This window comes from Musa acuminata, chromosome BXJ1-1 (assembly GCF_036884655.1).
Source record: "Musa acuminata AAA Group cultivar baxijiao chromosome BXJ1-1, Cavendish_Baxijiao_AAA, whole genome shotgun sequence".
In the NCBI taxonomy this organism is placed as follows: Eukaryota; Viridiplantae; Streptophyta; class Magnoliopsida; order Zingiberales; family Musaceae; genus Musa; species Musa acuminata.
The window spans coordinates 20,572,501-20,592,454 of NC_088327.1; the positions used below are offsets into that span (position 1 = coordinate 20,572,501).

The 19,954-nt window shown below is 37.2% G+C and overlaps 1 protein-coding gene across 2 annotated transcripts in view; it reads left to right on the forward strand.

The window, feature by feature from the left end:
* Positions 1-9,440, forward strand: part of LOC135677057 (uncharacterized) — a 10,325-nt gene extending 885 nt beyond the window's left edge. Inside the window, exons 2-7 of one of the 2 annotated variants that reach the window (XM_065188931.1) lie at positions 1-1,019; positions 3,562-3,708; positions 5,032-5,806; positions 5,972-6,624; positions 6,717-8,680; positions 9,099-9,440. The exon at positions 1-1,019 is cut by the window's left edge and continues 216 nt beyond it. In XM_065188931.1, the coding sequence (XP_065045003.1) occupies positions 1-1,019; positions 3,562-3,708; positions 5,032-5,806; positions 5,972-6,624; positions 6,717-8,680; positions 9,099-9,128 (4,588 nt within the window). In that variant the 3' untranslated portion in view covers positions 9,129-9,440. The remainder of the gene's footprint in view (positions 1,020-3,561; positions 3,709-5,031; positions 5,807-5,971; positions 6,625-6,716; positions 8,681-9,098) is intronic. The other variant, XM_065188934.1, reaches the window with a different exon arrangement.
* Positions 9,441-19,954: the final 10,514 nt, after the last annotated feature.

Genomic DNA, 19,954 nt, shown 5'->3' on the forward strand with positions numbered 1-19,954 from the left:
TGGACCACCTGCTCCCTTGGCTCCACAGCCGAGAAACATTCCCCCTCCTGCACCAGGCAACATGGGCCAGCCTTATAGGCGTCCAATTCCTCCGCCCTATGCCCCGCCACGCCCTTTCTATCCTCCACCTATGTTAAGTCATGGAGGTACTCATGTTCCACCATCCATGCCACCTCCTCCAAGAGTGTATCCACCGCTGCCACCTCCCCCTTCACAAGATTTATACAGAACTCCTCCACCTCCACCTCCTAGTACTCATCATGTACCTACCCCTCCACCTCCTAACATTCAACATGTACCTGCCCCTCCACCTCCTTACCCAGCTAGGTTTGCTTCGATAACTCCTGCTCCATTCTCATCATCTGCTAGCATGACTGCTGAAAATGTTGAACCCCCTTCTCTCCCTCCTCCTCCGCCTCCCCCTCCTCCATCTTCTCCTCCACCAATTCCTCCATCACCTCCTCCAGTGGCATTCCCATTTATGGACAATGCAGTCGTTTCCAATGCTATTACGACACAAGGAGACCTTCAAGAGCATGTTGCTGTCGATGCAAAAGTTTCTCCTGCTCAGACAGTTGACCTTGAATTTGTGCATGGCACATTTCCCACTGTTGAGGCTTTTAGTGCTGAAAAGAAGATTTCTTGGACTGGGGAATCATCTCGAGAACTTCCATCACCACCACCAAAACCAATTGAACAAGTTGTCCGGAATATTGAGGTGCTGTGCCAGTTTATAGCAAAGATAGGACCAAATTTTGAGAATATGGCTCGTGAGAAGGAGGTTGGAAATCCACGTTTTGCTTTTTTGTATGGAGGTCAACCTGGAAGTGATGCTGCTATTGGATATGAGTATTTCCAGTGGATGAAGAAGAAATGCTGCTTGCAAATGGAGCAAAGCAAGGAACCAGAGAAAATTTGTGCATCATTTAAGCCATCAGAAGAGGCCTTTTCCGAATCTGTTTATGCACACAGTGAGGCTGCAATCAGTTCACCAGCTTCATCAGACATGGATATGGAGGGTGAGTGATAAAGTATATGTTTTTTTCTTTTTCTTCTAATATCTTGATAATTGGACATCATATATCTTCAAATTGGGTTCATAGCAGAAATTGTTATCATACTAGTTCTTACTTGCTTTTGTGGTAATTAGGTGGCTATTACTCTTTATAAACGGGTTTTGCTTCATGTAATTATGATGTTACTATTGTGATGGCTAGCCTGTCGAGTATTTTTACTATAATTTAGGAGGTATACATTGTTTTACTAATTTTTGTATGAATAGAATAAGATTTTTTATTCCATAGTTTTCTTCAATCTAATAGTTCATATTATTTTCTTCGGTTTTGCGTCTTCACATGTATGCACTCTCATTTGTTATATGATGTTGGATCCATTTTTAACTACTTATCTGGTATGAGACCATCCAATTAATTGTTATATGTTTATTTTACCATTTTATGATCTTTATTGTGCTTGTCCTATAATTTTTTTTAAGATGTCTGAGATGAGACAATCTTATAAACAGTAACATCTTTTAGCATATTGTTTTCTCCTAAGATGATTGCTGGTTGCTTTTGTTTATAGTTGTTTGAGAAATGCAAGTGTCAGTTCTTGACTGCTGTTCATTCTAAAGGGCTTTAGCGTAAGGTTGAAAGCTGATTTTTGACTTTATGTCTTTGTCTAGTTAATTTTTTGCAGAAAATAGAATCGTAAGATGGAATCAGAACTATTTTGCAGCAAAAGAAAAGAAAAGGATGTCATATACACAGATTTATATACTCGACTTACTTAATTCTCACATCAGCTAGAGAAGATGAGACAAGTTGGATAGGGAAATTAGAAATCATGTGTACCTAAATATTAGAATTAGATGTATACTTATTTCCTTGAAAAAAGTATATAGATAATTTTTGTAGGGAAGGAGCTGAGGAAGAGCTATGCTAATTCTTGGAGATAGCAAGCAATTACATCTGAGTACAAAGATCCCAAAAAAATCAGGAAACTATGTCATTTTCTAACAAAGGTGCTGATTACACTTGTAAGATTGGCTAGATAATCGATACATCTGTGGCTTATTGGTGACTATGAACATTTTTCACTTCTTCAAAACAAAGAAGACAATTGAGAACTTTATATACAATGTTTTAATGTTCCATAGGATGATTGTTTCCTAAAATCCATTCTAGGATTTTGGAGTTATCTTTAATGACAACTTATCATATATCCACTTTTCTTTTCCCTACTGCACCTTTGCAGTCATATCTAAATTCCTCGAGGCTGTTCCACGAGACCTGTTGTGATTAACACACTAGCTAGGTTTTTACTCATATCTATAGCTGAATCTAGTGGACTCTAGTGGATCTCTGAAGACTAATGATTTTTTCTATGCACCCAAAAAAACTAGCACAAGATATGTGCTGCTTTTGTGGCATTTGAATGACATTTTTCTTGAGCCAGTCACTTGTATTTGCATCCCCACATCATACTCAAAAGAAAGTTTTGCATAGTGGCAAAAAATGCCATATTTCAGTGAAATTGAGATGAAATCACAATGCAAACATGACTCCCGGATCAGTTAAATTAGTTTCATTTGAGGCTTTTAATTGTGTGAATATTTGAGTTGCTTATACGTTTTACTTTCCCATTTGGTAGATCTTTGATTAACCTCAGTTGATAAATGTGCATCCATGATCATTCTTAACCTTCAGTCTTTTCTTGGGTATTTTTTATTACTTTGCATAATTATCAGATAGTCCTTGTAGGAATATGCTATATGGTTAAAATTTCTCTGTTCTTCAAGCACAGTAAGTTGTCTATGGATGATAATTACCCAATATTGTTTACTAATAACTTTCTCAGAGGAGGTGAAGGTTGATTTTGTGGCTTAACATCTACATTCCTGCCACTTACCTTTCTGAGTTTTTTGTATGATTTCTGACAGAAGTATCTTTCCTTTCTCATATTTGTATTTTCTCTGTCTGTTCTGTATCTGTTGCTTTACTGCTGTCAGTTGTGATACTATGAACTTGATCTATAATTTACATAAAGAGCTGATACAATTTTATGAACTTAACATTTTAATGGTGCAGTAGTTCATAAGTATTAGATTTCTTTTCATTTATGTTGTTTGATGAAAGTAAATACTATTATATCAAAAATAATATGCTTACTGACTATTTAATTCATTTACCTCTTTAGTTTTTCTTACTGCTGATGTGGTCCCTTCTATTTGTGCTTCTGGTTAAACTTTCTTGGCTAACATGTGATCCATTTAATGTTTATTTTGTTTCTGCTGCAATTGCTTGACCTTGTTTTGTGTATGTTTTTGTTTTCTATCAGCATGTGGTTCCCTTGTTCATGTCACAATAGTTTTATCCACTTACAAGGAGATGGAGCTGGTCCAAGATTATAAAACTATACCTTAAAGGCTCCTTTTCACTGAAACAATTCACTGAATGATGCTGTAGTTACTATTTTTTGAACTTTTTTGTAAGACTTACATGACAAGTTTCGATTTTTCACTAAATGGTTAAGATATTGAATTCTATGGTGTGTATCTAGATGATGATGGCCCACCTAATAGTGAGAGTGGTCACAACAAATTGGTCAAAGAATTAGTTGAAGACTCTACACATGTTGCTGATGATGGACATGGTGGTGAGCTATCACGTGCATTTTGCATTACAAAAGAGCAGCTCACTTCTAAAGGTGTGGCATGATGTTGTATTTTATTCATGTCCATCAATATAAACCGTATGGTCAAATTATTGTTTGGAATTTTTTGTTCTACCTTATTTCTTCTTTTCAAATATTTGCTATGACCGTTGCACCATTTTGCTTTGTATAGTTTATGATACTTTTGTTTCCCTTGAAGCCAGATATACTTGAGCGAATTCATACGATTTTTATTTGTTTGGTTATTTGGAGACATGACATGTATCATTCAATATCTTGAAACCTTATCCTTATTAAGATGTGGGGAGATGCCTATTTTCTTCATCTGAAGACACCCAAGCTTGTCAATGTTCTACATCAAATTGGGCTCAGTCTGGTTAGGGAGTGGAAGTAGAGAGAGAGAGAGAGAGGATCTTCTTAGCGATGCTGTACTGAGCCATGTTGTGGCAGTGAGAGAGAGAGAGGGAGAGGGGGACAGTCTTGTTAGTAGCACAAAATTGAAAGTAGATTCTCGATAGATATTTGATTGGGTATTACTTTCCTTTTGGTCAATTTTCAACTACCTTAGACTTATCTTTTTGGACTGTTATTTAAGGTCAACTGATACTTATGTTCTATTATTGTTTTCTGCTAAATGGGCTCTGGTTTCCTATATGTTTCCCAAGTGGTCAGATATTATTGTTACTGTTTTAGTAATTGATCAGACTTGATTTATATTTGTTCCCTAACTAATACCTATTCAAAGAGTTGGGCCCGAATAGATAAGGATGATGATCAGCTTGTGAGCCTTTTCAAGGGCAAGAAACCTTGCATAACTACTTTCCATATCTTGATTTCTTTCTTGCTGTCAATCTTTCATGTGTCTCTGTCACCTACCCCTCCATTCTCTTTTTGCATACTGTTAAGAAATGCTTCCCATGGCCATCAACAATGAGTTTTCAAATCTGCAGCCAGATAAATTTTGACTTTGATATGACATTTATAGTAGTTATTTACTATACTAACATTTTTGTTTCATATTAAATAATTTGATGTATAATAATTATTTTTAATAAGTTTTTCATTATTTTTTTTATTTTTCTTCTATGTAACTTTTTATGATTTATGTTTTGATTACATGTATCATGGGAAGTTACATATCCTATAAAATTTGAAGGTCAAAGAACTCATTAGCATATACCTAATTTTATCTGTTTTATTTTATTATTTTCTAAAAATTAATTAAAAGAACTCATGAAACTGACATGATCTTTTTACCCAAAGTGCATATACGTAGTATATATCTTCTTGGTTTATATTTTGATCCATTGACCAAGTCATCAACATTTTTGGATGACAATGATTCTTTCCTTACAGAAGATGTGAGCTCAATCAGGTCGTCTCCTGGCGTTGCTGAGTGTTCTGAAGATGCTGATGTGCCCAAATCTGCTACACAGTTGTATGAAGATGCAAGCCTAGTTAATGTTCAGTCTGCTGCTGCCAATGGCAAAAATATTGAAGTTCCAAAAGTCTTCATCAAAGATGATAGTCCATTCCGGCTTATTCAGGGATATGCTTCTGATGATAGTGGAGAAGAGGTTAGCAGGAATTACAATGACATGAGTCAAAAAGACTCTAGCATGACTACAGATAAGAAGCTTGAGTTGTGTTTAACTCCTAGCTGCAAGAATGATCCAACTGTTGATACCAGATCTAGTAATCAAGCTGATTCAAAAACTTCTCCCAGCATTCCGAAAGGAGCTCATTTTGGTCATTTATCTCTGGAGAAATCTGCATCACCAAATGTTGTTTATTGTAGTACTAGCACTACTGAAGAAAGTTTGGATGATGAAATAAGAAATCTTGAGCCCTCTAAGGATCATGGTATCATTCAGTCCTATGATGTTGATGTTGACCAAGTTGGAAAGAATCATTCCGAGGATGCAAAGCAGGAGTCTAGTAAGCCAAATCTCGATGAGTTTGGGCGGCTGGTAAGAGAAGGTGTTAGTGATAGTGATTCTGATGGCATGCAATGTAGTGAAAAGTGTGACAGAGGTAGGAGTTCAAGTCGTAGTTGGTCGCCTCAGGAAAGAAGACATAGATGGAGGAATTATAGTCCTGGTCGGAGGTACAACCGGAACCGTTCACGCAGGTACATCGTTATTAACATATTTTGTTTTATATAATACTTTTGGTTGATAATGTATATAAATACTTCCAAATATTTTGCTTCATCGGTGATGTGACGTCACTTCGTTTGATGCTCTACATGTGCAACTATTTGAACAACTAAGGAATGTCTTGTTATTTGTTTCAGCCGCTCTCCTAGGTGTAAGTCATCCAAGGCTTATAGGCATCCCAACTCATCGGCAAGACAGGAGAGGGTTCAACCTCCTGAGTGTTTCAGCTTTGTTCAAGGCAGATGTTTTCGTGGAGCATCTTGTCGGTTTTTCCATCCTGATATTGGTCGGAACAGGACGATGCAGAAATCTTATAAGGACCCTAGACAAGATTGGCGCAAATTGGATGTGCAGGGTGAAGTTTTATATTCTGAGAGTAGCCATTTTTCATCAAAAATGTATGGTAAGGAGTTCAAAAACCTTCAGCAGGAGAACACAGTGCAAACTAATAGTGAACTTGCTGAATCTGGTGGCAAGACTACCAAGGATGGAGTTGGTGAAAAGAAGGTTGCACTTGGTTGTGGCATAGATAATCCTATATCAAGGGTGGGGGAGGATGACATCAAACAAGAGGATAGTTTTCTGGTCTTCAGCAATATGAAAAACCAATTAAAGGGCATGCAACAGGTGGAAAATTTTCCAGAAGCACATAACCTTGGTCGTGGAAGGGAGGCAGAAAGACTGGTTGAATCAGATGATCCTAAGCCAGCAAAGAGCTTGACAGTTCAGTCTTCACCTGCTGGTGAATCTGAAGGGCTTATTGAAACTGTTCTGGAACAACATAACCAAGGTGAAGGCATATCTTTTAAACTCTTTAAGCTGCACTCTTTTATGCCATTATATATTTTGAACCTGAACATGTTTAATTTTCTTTTGTGGAAGGTCACTTGTCACAAAGTCCACTGGATCAATCACTTGCAAATTACAGCACTGAAAGCCCAATCTCTACTCCTCAGAAAAAGCTTCAAATGTCCACACTTTCAGCCACAGATAACAACCCTCAGCTGCAACCTCCTGAAGTCCAGGGACGAGCCCCCTCCCTGATTTTTGCTGATAATATGAGTGCACCACTGCCTAAACAGCAACCTTCAGAGAATCTCCTGCCGCCTGGTATAGTCTATCACTCACAGTGTTCTCAAACAGATATGCTTTATCCGAATCTGAGGCAAACAGCTAGTGAACCTCATTCTCAAAGTATTCATACTCCAAATGCCATGCAATCAGATTTTCCTGTGCCACCACTTTCACATGAGAAGAAGTCGCCCATAAGGCCTTCTGTTACTGTGGAAGAGTATTCTCAATTACATTTCCATCAAAATACAGTGCCACCTAGGAATGATGTTGCTCAGCCTTCATCAGAGCCTCATCTGCTAGGGGGTCGTACTTGTCCGCAACCAAATGACTTTACTCGACCATTGTATTCAGCTGAGACATCTCATCAGCCTCCATTGCTCATGGTTGAACATAAGAGCTTTCCCATGGTCATTCAGCAGGACCGACCACTTGCTGAAGACGACTGTTTTCCAGGCCTTCCTAAACGTGAAGGTCCTCAAATCTCTGATCTGTATCATAGAGAATATCGCATGCCTCATCAATCATTTGTGCATGAAGATCTTCGAGTTCCATTACCAGGCCATATCGCTGTCTCTTTTTCTCATGGAAGTAATATGCCTCCTCAGTCTCTACATTTGCCCAGGGAATCATTGTCTAGTGCACAATCTTTACCAGGAGATCTTTTGCGACCAAGTTTTCTCCCCAGGAAAGAATATCCTTATGTCAAGGAACTGCCTTATTCAAATCATCAAACTTCTTTTGCTCAGCAATACCATACAAGCAGTAGTTTTATCTCAACTCTTGGTGGTCCTGGCATGGTTGACTCCTCTATCCCAAAATTTCCACCAGAAAGTGATCTTCCATCCCAAATGTCTGGCATCAGTATACCTAAAACATCGATCTCAATGCACTACAACCCATTTGCATCAACTTTCGAACATGGACCTGCAGCTTCGAAGTTTGGCTTTGGTGTTCCTGGACGAGGAAATGGTACAGATTATAGTATCAAATATGAGTCTTCCTTGAGTTCAAGTCATGGTTCAGTTGGTGGCATTGGTTCAAGAATAATGGCTTCACCATCCAATTTCAGAATATCTGAAGATCAATTTTTGCCAAAAATTGGTGGTTTTGCTCTTGAAACCCCTAAAGCTGATTTGCAAAAGCAATTCATTAAGGAACCTACAGCAGGTGCCTTGTATGATCCTTTGTTTGACAGCATTGAGCCATCTTCTGGTACACTCAAGGTAGTTCATGTCCAAAAGCAAGGGAAACCTTCTATCGATGATGGTCCATTATCAAAATTCAGTAGCTTGTCCAGGCCTTTGGATGTTGCACGTAATAGCGAGCAGAAAGATGGTGTGGGTAATGAACTGAAATCAGAAGTTGATGACTTTGATGAGGTGACAACTGATGCTGAAGTGGGGGTTGTGGAGAATGAAAGTCCCCAACTAATTGATGGAAAAGACTGGAGCCCTGACATGCCTGCTGAAGTAGGGAACAGTGGTGCTGGGGAAATTGAGATTGATCAGGTTCAATCAACTGGGAAGAGTAAGAAAACCAAAGATTCGAGATCAATGAAGCTTTTTAAGGTTGCGCTTGCAGAGTTTGTCAAGGAAGTTTTGAAGCCATCATGGCGACAAGGAAATATGAGCAAAGAAGCATTTAAGACTATTGTGAAGAAGACTGTGGATAAAGTATCTGGATCCGTGCCAAGCCATCAGATCCCGAAAACACAAGCAAAGATCAATCAGTATGTTGAATCGTCACAGAGAAAGCTGACCAAGCTGGTTATGGTATGCCCATATTGCCTTCATCTGTCTGGTTCTCTTTTGCTTATAAACAGTATGAACAATTTTTCTAATGTTTTAGATGTCAAATATTTCATCCTATGCATTACAAAAACTTTTGGTTTATGGACAGCTTTACTTTGGATGGTGATTTCCAGTAAGGAAAGTCAGTTTTTTCTTCTTTTTTGGTAGTGAATAAAAAATCATTTTACATCTTTATTTTTTTTGAGTCGAGTAACCGAAACAAAAGTACAAAAGTGTTTTGAAGTATTACCATTCTGTCTTGATTTCCAAATCTCATTTCCTGTTTTGATGCATTATGTGTTTTTGTTTTTAAATTGAAAAGACATGCTATTCTATTCGTTTCTAGTTTTCAAATTTTTTGAAATGTAAGTCATTTAGTTCCTTTTCTTTCTTACTGCAGGGGTATGTTGACAAGTACGTTAAGATGTAGATGTCCACCATTTACCATGGTTCACAATTTGAGCCGATTCAGGTTCCCTTGGAGGATCCCAAGCAGAGCACTGCTGCTGCAAGAAAAAGATAGGGCAAGATGTTGGGGTCTTTAACGTCCGAGAAACTGGATGCTAGTGTGCTTCTCAAGGAGTAGCTGTTTCATACAGCTCTGGATTTCTGAAGAATTGGCAAATTCCACCTAGCAACAGTGTATGTATTTTCATATATTGCTTCTTGTGCCTGGTCATCGATTTCTAGATATTTGGTTTGTAAAATGCTTCCATAGTTAATCGGCTTAACATTTGTTACATTTCTCACTCTTGTGAGAAGCTGCAGTATCTAACCTTCAGTAGGGCTGAATCCGAATGATAGGCACACACATGTGGTCTTGTAATCAATAGCATGCTAATTCAATTTTTGGTAACTGAGTTTAGTCAGCTGCTCTAGAATCCCCCTTCTTTGCTTTTTCATTTGCTCTTGTTCTGCCTAATCTTAGTAGAACATTCATATCCAAAGTCTAGGAGGGTATGAAGTTGAATCAGCTCAAGTGATTGCGTTTGGCTTGACCCTTGTTTTATTGTCTGTTTTCATCTCAGTAATGGGCAGCTGGGTGGAAGCTGCCTAGGGTTGCCCATATCAGAAAATAATCCCAAGTTTAGGGGGTCGTGGTTCCAGTGATTTTGTAAGTTACTAGGAATGGCGACAGAGTTGCGATGCAGTGATTCTGTAGCATGAGCTCCTGCTAATGGTGACCCCCAAGTTTTGCTAATGGTGACCCCCAAGTTTTGGAGTCGTGATTCCTAGCATTCTTAACTCTTACGAATGGCGACTCACAAGTTTCAGAGTGTGATCCTAGCGTTATCCTCAGCAGCTGTGCGGTGGGCTGCCAAGGATGATGGTCTAAGGTAGAGGAAAACAAATGAGAGGAGAAAATGGTTGATGGCTTGGCCTTATGGGATGAAAGATCAAGTGCTTTGAGATTCAGAGATGTTTCAGGGTTCTGCCCCTGAGGAGTACAACAGGAGGAAAGAAAAAAGAGGAAGGCAAAGAAAATAGAGGAAAAGGAAATAGTAGTAACATTACAACTTTCCAAGTCACATATGTAAACTAGAACTGGGTAGAATTTCACAACAATCATTGCTAGAATTTTCAGGGTAGTCCACTGGCAAGACTAAACTGAACATTCTTCCAAAAAGATTGACGCATCCTAAGATGCCGAAAGCAAAAAAACACTCTTGAGAAAGACCACAATGAAAACCTTGGGAGGTATCCATGCTCCTGCTTTTAGCTCTTGGAGGGAGTTGGGGATCTGAAAGCTTGGGAGGTGGTGGAGGCACATTTCTTGAAGATTGTGGCAAACCATTTGATTCACTCGAATCCTTGTCGTCATTGTTGGTGCCTGGGGAGTGATTGAGACGATGAGAACTTTGGTGGCGGGGGAGGCATGTTCCTTGGCAGAGGTTGTGTCCCATTTTAGTCCACCATCTACCAACTTCTTCGGCAGCAGCAGCATGGATGAGACAGCCCTCACACCTCTAAACCCTCACGAGCTGGCTTGAGAAATTCTGATACTTGTGAGTTCTGAAGAAGCAAACTAGACAACCCCATTTGCTCAATACCATAATTATATAGATATCGGATGAGTATCAAAGGTTTAAAATAAGTCATGGGAACAAATAGATCAAAGTTCAGAAAGCAAACAGGTAGAAGGACATTAGGTAGTGGTCTGAAAAGTTCTAAGATGACTAATATGCAGCACAATTATGCATGAAAAGCAAAGAGAATACCAAATCATCATGAAATGAAATGTCTATTAGCAGCATACTGGTGACTAGAAAGAAATCGAACCCGTGTTGTTGACAGCAAAGGTCAACTCCTGGCTTTTACCAAACTGCTGCGCTTAAACCCGTGACAAATGCAAATCCGTAGGTTATCTGCCTGTCAAGTTCAGAGAAGGTCAGACAAAATACCTGAAATGATTGTTGCAAAATCAGCACAGCCGCAATTGGTAAAACTAGAAAAGATGCTTCAAAAAATGCAGTACTAGAGATTATATAAAATTTGGATATTGCAATAATTTGTCTATAAAATATAAAATTTTTGTTTCATCAAGAATACTTAAACATTTTTGACAGCTCATTCTCTAAAACGAGAAGCAGCTAAAAAATATATTAAAAGAAAAAGAGCCCAAAACAAAACAGCCACATGTTTGAAAACAATCTTCAGAGTTCAAATCTTCGATTAACAGTAATAGTAAACAATATGTGAAACAAATCAACACAAACCACATCATACAACGATTTACATGTACATTCTGCATATGTATGTCCATACATGTGAAAAAGGACAAACAAAGCACAGGATTCCCAACCAAGGACTGCAATTTTATGCCAACCAGCAGTGCTGGTCTTTCGCCAGTCCAATTTATACGTCGGAATGTGTTGGCAGATCCAAAAAAAGACCCAAAAAAATCTCCAAACATACCTTAATATTAAAAATCTAAATTAGGGCATTTTAATTAGAATTAAATGTAATTTTAGTTTTATTTCAATAAAAAATATCTAAATAAGAAAGGGATAGTGGATTTATCTTTTTCAGAAGTTGATGAGCAGTTTTACGACACATTCTGAATAGTTTTTCTAATGATATTGAATCATGTACAAAAATGCAATTTGAAAAGTTAGATTAGACGTTGGATATATCTACTTCTATCACCAAAATGAATGACGAAACTCCAAAACAGATGGATTGAGATTCTCGATCCTATATATTTATATATCGATATATATTTGTATATCGATATGATATATCTATCGGACTCAATCTTGAAATTGCTCTCATGATATGACGTAATGATAAACCATATGTTATTATTACATCAATATGGTGCCGGTGGTTGCCTGATTGTCCTTGAATAATACGTGTCCAAAGAGCATCTTGAGGCAAATATAATTATGGCATGTATGGGTGGGGAGCTTGGAGAACACTGGAACTTCTGTTATCATCACTGACCTGTTGCTTCTATCTTAAGAACGATTAACCTCAAAAATTAATGAGCAACTATCATTGTACCATTGGTCCTGAAATCCTCCTTAATATGATGATTGGAAATACAATGAGCTTCACTTTGTCTATATCATATAAACTCAATCGCATTTGCTCAAAGTCATTGATTGCCTTCCCTTTCCCCTTCGTGTGTAAACATTATGACTACCTCCTCAAGCTCATGATTTGTACTTTTGGTAACATACATAAAATATTACTTTTCGATCCATGCACCACCATGAGGTTGAGTAGATAGAACCATCAACTCGCCGCTAGTACCATCGTCATCAATCAAGGAAATACTATTCACGTTAGTGCTATGGCTTCGGACTGAGCCAAGTGCTAAATGTGATGGAGGTGTCTCGTCACCCGATTAAAATTGTTGCTCCTCGATTCTTTCGAATGGGTCAACTAAATTTAATCATCATTAACTAGATAGAATGGAGCTAATATGGATCTAATAAGCTACTAATAATTAATTCCACTAATCACATAATTAACAAGTAATGATTAAGACTAATTAGCTTTAATTTGATACTATATATATATATATTATTGACCCTAATCATCATTAACTAGATAGAATGAAACTAATATGGATCTAATCATCGTTAATGCTACTAATCATTATCCTAATTTGGCACTATAAAGATGTGATTCACCCTAATCATCATTAACCAGAGAGCATGATTGACATCTTGAATTAATTTAGTAGCATGAGAATACATACCTTTTAATTAGAGTAATCTTCCTCTAGATAAATTATTAGAATGCCTTAAATGAGCCTGTAATCACCTAATATCAGCTCTAATTGAGAACAAGAATGAGAAGTTGTGAGAAAGAGAGGGTGAGTGAGAAAGGGTGTTAGAATATGTTAAAGTGAAATAAGATGAAAGAGGATAAAAGAATAAGGTTAAATAGGCATTCAAATTGGTCCGACGATCAAATTGATCATTGGAACCAATTAACTCTAGATCCTTGATTGATTTTGATCGAAATTCAATCGTTACCAATCAGTACGTTACCGATCAGTACATATCGATAACGATTAAATTTTAACTGTTTCATCCAAGACAAAAGGTGTATCACCGAATATGCATCCTCCCGGACTAATACCTATCACCCGTATTGTTTCAAACAGTACATCAAACTATGCACCCAACAATGACCCCTTTATGGAAGAGGCTGTTTCTTTGGCAACCATCTTTATGTATTGCCCTTTCTATGTTTCTTTCTCTCTCCTTGTTTGTTTTTGGGGGGCAGACACAGCAAACCTGCTTCAAACCACTAGGCAAGCACCAGGCTTCTGCCTTAATCCAAATCAGCATTGTTAACACTGGTTATCCGAGTGTCCTTCCATGCTACCTAAAACAAGTAAAAAGAAACCTGTGCTTGGTCTTGCATTATCTTATAAAATATTTCTACATACTTCTTAAGAGTAATCTGAGCCATATTTGTTTCACTGAAAGAAAAATATACAATCAATGACTACATTAATTAGTTCTAGGTACAAAAGAGTTTAAGAATACCCAACAAAATTCTGGATTAATATTAGATAAAGATAACAAGAGAAGGATTCATGGTTGTGGTCCATAATAAGGGGGGTGTACAAGAAAACGAACCATAACTATGTTGATCTTTTGGAATAGGAGATATATCCAGCATGGTTCTTTCCCTTTTTCTCTATATATATCTATATTCCTTCTTCACCCCTAATTTATTCATCTACACAACAGTTTGCATTTTTTTCAGAATACATGCATGCAGTATTGACTCAACTTACCCTTTTAAGCTTTCAAAGAAAAAACCTACTTATGCAAGTCTAATATACAAACTATTATTGTTATGAATAACTAAGCCAGACATGATTTATACCACTGCCTAATTTGGAAGAAAAAACAAAATTATACCTGAAGAACAGTTTAACATCCCTAAAGAAACAGGCAACTCCTGAAATTTATGTAGTTGTGGAGGCCGTGTTTCATTTGAATTTTTGACTTACTCTTCAGTTGTGCTCACTATGGAACTTGTGAATGACACAAGCAGAGTACTAAAACCACTCCCTGCAATGGCATTGCCTGGGGTTATATGCCTTCATAGCCATTATAACATGTCGCTCTAGTGACTGCAGGGAGCATAATAGCTAACCAAGTTTGTGGGAATTCCCATATTTCAACATGTCTCCAGAGTGAGTGGCTATTCCTTGAGGGCAGACAATGGTGCCTGTAAGCTATTGGAACTCCTGCCATAGAGCCAGTGGAAGTGGATGGAAAGATACAACGTCTGATGAGCTTTCTGTTCCCACCAACAACTGTTGGTGGAGGAACAGCACCATAATCTTATTTGATGGAATCCTACACCAAAGGTGCCTTAAAGCTGTTAAACCGTAAAATTAAAGAGAAACTTTTAAGATAAAAGTACATTCATGCAGGCTCCGACAACATAAACGACACAATTGGATGCTCAGGTAGCTCAAGGAAGACCTCAAAAACAATTCTCCTAAGGATTAGGTAACGTAGGTTCCAGAGCTATGAATCAAGTCCTGATTGACATCCTTTATGAATCAAATAACCAGTGAAATGCATGCCTTCGTGATTTAGGTAACAGTGAATGTGGTTGCAGTTTGGCAAAATCACTCTTAGAATGTGATATTTCGAAGCCTTCTTCAGATATGGTACTTGAGGGAATGTGGATAGAAGATAAACTTGGCCTAATCATAATAGATTGTTTTCCTGAGTTAATTGAAGATAGCTGGTAAAAGAACCTGAACCTTTCAGGCATATATCCAAGAGGCAAGGGAAAATTGAAAATTTACATTTACATACCTTGAAGCATCAGATCCAGAGGAAACTGTCCAAAAGGTTTTCTGGTAAGATCTTGGCAGCTTCAAGACTTTTTGGATTAGTACTTAACAGAGATAAATGCAGGGGTTGCAATGGTACTGCAAGTCGGATAAAGAATTAATCAACACTAGGAATATAACTAGTAGGACATACAATATATAGAACTATTAATGCAAATATGAGACACCAAACCTTCGTTTGAAACAATCATGATGTTCAGACCCTCTTCCTCTTAGTACAACAGTAGCCCCTGCTTCATTCATGATGTGATTTATATAGAGGTCCTGCATAGTGCATACACAAATCCAAACCACCAGCAACACAAAAACAATCTAACCAACATGGAGATGTCATGGAGAGCTTGAAGTATTAGTCACATTTAATGATGGGTAAGGGACAAATATTAAAAGATCCACTTAAGAAAATGAAATAGAACATCAACAAATGAAGCCCGAAGCGCTATTAATTGCAGTAGACTGCCGTCAGCCATGTCAGTGAGATATATAATCCAACAAAGTTACAAGTTCGAATAAGTCCCAAAAGGAACTTTGTGAAGATGACTCTGCAGAGCTGTCAACTACAAGATTTATGCAAGAAGGTTGCATACATTTGGACCTCAAATACAAGCTGCAATATCGAATGAAGGGTCAGCATCAAAGCCCAGAAACAAATATTTACTCAGAGCTTGCCTAACCTGTCTCCCAAAAAATTTCCTTCTGCATCACAATCAACTTTCCCATGCAATGATGCAATAAAAGATTAATACCAGCCCATCAAACAAAACTGAGTAAAGAGGGGTAAAAGATGTCTGAGGTTCTGGCCTTGTTTCAAGATGTCCACTAAAACACCTACAACCCTACGGAAATGCTGTTAATTTTTGCTTGAGGATGTTCCCATCACAATCATCCAAGCCTACTCCCTTCAATGTCTTGGCAGATCATGGACCACATCTTAACCTGAGTGAACTTTGTACTATTATCATTAATCATGATTTAATCTTCATTATAATATGAAAAGTTAAAATAGGGATTTTAGCTAGCTTTATTTTTTGCAACATCTTGTTATCCTCTCGATGTTATTGAAATATAGTGTAAGAAAAATAATTCCTTTCATGATGACAGCCAGGCATGTTAGCTAATTTTTGCTATAATTTATCATAATATACAACAACACAATCAAACACATTATGGAAATGACAACTTCATTATAAGTACCCCATTCTTGAACTGTATAGTAATCAATGATTGGGTACATGTATATTTGCATCTTGTTTGGTAATCCAAAATCATGCCTCATAGAAGCAAACAAGGTATTTCTGATATGGCCAAAGAATCATATGTTTACAAACCATGCTAGATAAACATGTCATCACGTATTAAAGGTATCCTGGAAGTCATGATACTCATCTCAGGGAGGTCTTCCAAGAACAAAACGAACACTAGCAATAAGGATTAATACTGAAGTATGACATTATAACAGAGAAATTGAGATATGTGGAATTACTTGATAAGAAATTGTCCTATAAAACAAAATCGAGTGGAGAATATTATCCATAAGTAGACTTCCATTCTCAGTTAACATAGTTTTTGAAGTTCATGTTAACAGTTGGGCTTGAAGCCACAACATAGAACTCTCTTTCAAATTAGTACACTTTCTTTATTTAGAAATTCTTTTAGTTGTTAAGTTTCACAGTTTCACTTTCTGGGCATCACATAAGAATTCACTGACACTCAATAATCAAGAATTGGTCTGATTAATTAGATGAAATGTGACACGAACCACAAAAAAATATATTATTCACATTTAAATGCATAGTAACTTTTCTTGACATGAACAGATTGAACACTTATACAGATACCAATCATAGATACAACAAGTCCATGCAGAAAAATAAAATGTTTCTGCAAAACTAAACATATATTCTGTTCTTGCCAATGATTTGTGTAAATCAGATCCTATAATCAAGAAATACTACATACATGAGCCCCTGCAGATATAAGGAGATACAGTGGCTTCTCACTGTCTCACAATCCATTAGGAGGATGGTACTTTGCCTCTAGAAAAGTTAAACATAAAAGGAATTAAAGAAGTATGTGAGATTCAGTGGGTATCAATAATGCAAACACTTGCCTGTCATACCTTGTTATAACAACAGCACCAGTGCATTTCTGAATCTGCAATTGTAAAAGACAGGGTCATTACATACCAATAATTTCTTAAGCGTGGAAGAAAAATATAAACTAAAAACAAATTAATAGAGAACTCATACTCATTTCCGTTAGGGTTTAAACAGATGAAAAAATAAAAAGAAAACAGATCCCAAGTCTCAAATGGAGGCCTATCCAGTACTATTATAGACATAGCCAAGTAAAAGCACCCACCCACACTATTTCTTAGGTTTGGTTCACATGAAGAATAGTATAAATTTACACCACATAAGTTAATAATTGCTATCTACAGACCTTCTTAATCCTTAAATGTATCCCAAAAATATCAAGCGGCAAAAGAAGGCTAAACCAGTCTCGAACTACTTTAATTCTTATTTTCTATTTCGACCATGTTGAGTCTCAACACTAAGGTATATAAACACGATTAGAGTACTAAGACTCAAACTTAAAACATAAGGACATCAGATCGAGTTCCAGTTAAAAGGTCATAGTCGTGACTAACTACTACACTCTTCATGAAGCAAATCGACGACCAGTCGAAAGGCATAACTCGCCATGCTATTATGAAGTAATATTGAACAAGGGCGAAAGATACACGTATCAGAAATTAAGCTGAAGCGCTTCAGAAAAGAGACACCCTTGCCTCCAGGCCTGCGGTCACCGCGGGGGTTCATCGGGATATTTCGGACTCCTGTCTTCCGTCATCCTTCTACCAGAAGGATGCCAAGCACGAGATGGAGAGAGGATCAGAGAAGGAACCGAAAGAGAGATCGGCGGAGGACCTCAACGCCGACCAATTCAACTCCACCACACACGGCGGAGGTATGAATTCAGGCGAAATACCAACGACGGCAGCAGAGGGGGAGGGAGATGTTGTTAGGGTTGCGCTTCCTGCGATGGGCGAACGAAACGGAAAGAGCTTTGGATCGAAGAAAAGAGGTGGGGGTACTTGGGGGAACACACGCAGTCTCGGGGCACCCTGTCCGTCGGCTTCTGCAGCAGGTCATCTAGTCCGTCCGTCGATGTGATCAGCCGAGATTTATAGTAGCTGGAAATGCGCTACAAGTGGGACATATGGACGACAAAGAACAGGTCTAAATATAATTTTGTAAACAAAATATAATTACATGTCATATTAAAATATAATATAATTTGAAAAATAATTTAGGAATCCTTTTTGCAACTCAATAATCTTTCAACACCATATTTGCATTCGAAGGAGGGCCTAACAAAAAAAATATTTTATAATATCAGCAACACGAAGGACTATACGAGCACAACATAATAATACGAAGGACTATAGATGCATCATATCATCTTCAGATAAAATGATAGTTTGATATAATTAAGCACCAACAATACGATCAAACCACCCGAAGAGATAATTTTTTATACTAATAACTATCGAACCGAATCACTCAAAAAGGTGGTCTCCGACACCAATATAATTAGATTGTCAAAAGAGATAATTTTTTATATTAACATGATCGAACCGTTCAAAGATGTGGCTCATAATATCAACACAATCAAACTACATCGAGAGACAATTCCTAACACCAACATGATCAAACTACATGAAGAAGTAGCTCCTGATGTTAACATGATCGAATAGCCTAAAGATCATGGTTGAATCACCCAAAGAGATGGCTTTTGATACTAACATGATCAAACTACTTAATGAGGTAATTCTCGACACCAATATAGGCAAACCGCTTGAAAAGGTAGCTCCCGACAACTATACTATCAAACCCAAACATAAAACATTCCTCTATAATGACGCAATCGAGTCTAATCATGAAACATCAATCTTTAGTGATATGACCAAACACAAACATAAAACATCTATCAACAACAACATGACCAAACCTAATCATGAAGAATCCTTCTATAATGATGCAAACAAACCCAACCATATAACATTCCTCGATGACGACATAGCCAAACCCAATAATGAAGCACCCATTTGCAAAGAAGCGTCCTACGATAATGTGACCAAACTTAGTCATGAAACGTTGGTCGATGATAACACATCCAAACCCCGAAGTATCTTTCTACGATGGAATTATTGAACTAAGCCGATAAGCATCCTTCTCTAATGACACACTCGAACACCGTCATAAAACTTCCCTCGATGATATATGCTCAAACCCAACTATAAAGTGCTCAAACCCGACTATAAAGTATCTCTCGATGATGACTCGACTAAACCCCACCATGAAGCATCTTTCTACAATTATATGATCGAAGTCGATCATAAAGCGTTTCTTGATAACGATCGACTAGATTCTACTCTATAATGACATGATTGAACCTAACCATAAAGTGTTCGTTTACGATAATACGACCAAACCTGATAATAAAATATTTATTTATGATGATGCAATCGAACACAAACATATTTAAAATATTTATTGAGGGCTCAATGCATACTTCAAATGTGAATTACTGTTTGAAAATTAAAAAAAATCATATTTGGCCTGAATGCTGCATTGAAAACACTCAAATGTTGATGCTGATGCTGCCTAAAAGTAGCATTAGCATTTCAATATTTGTAGGATGCTAATTTTATTTTTTAAAATTTTAAAATATCCTATAACATTACATAAAATTATAAGATTGCCAAAATGATTTAGTGATATTTTCTACAAGGTGAAATTTTATTTATTTATTTTTAAATATTATTTATATATAATTATATTTTTATTTAATCTATATTTGGGGTATACAAAATTTTTTATAAGATTACATACATTTATTTATTAAATTAT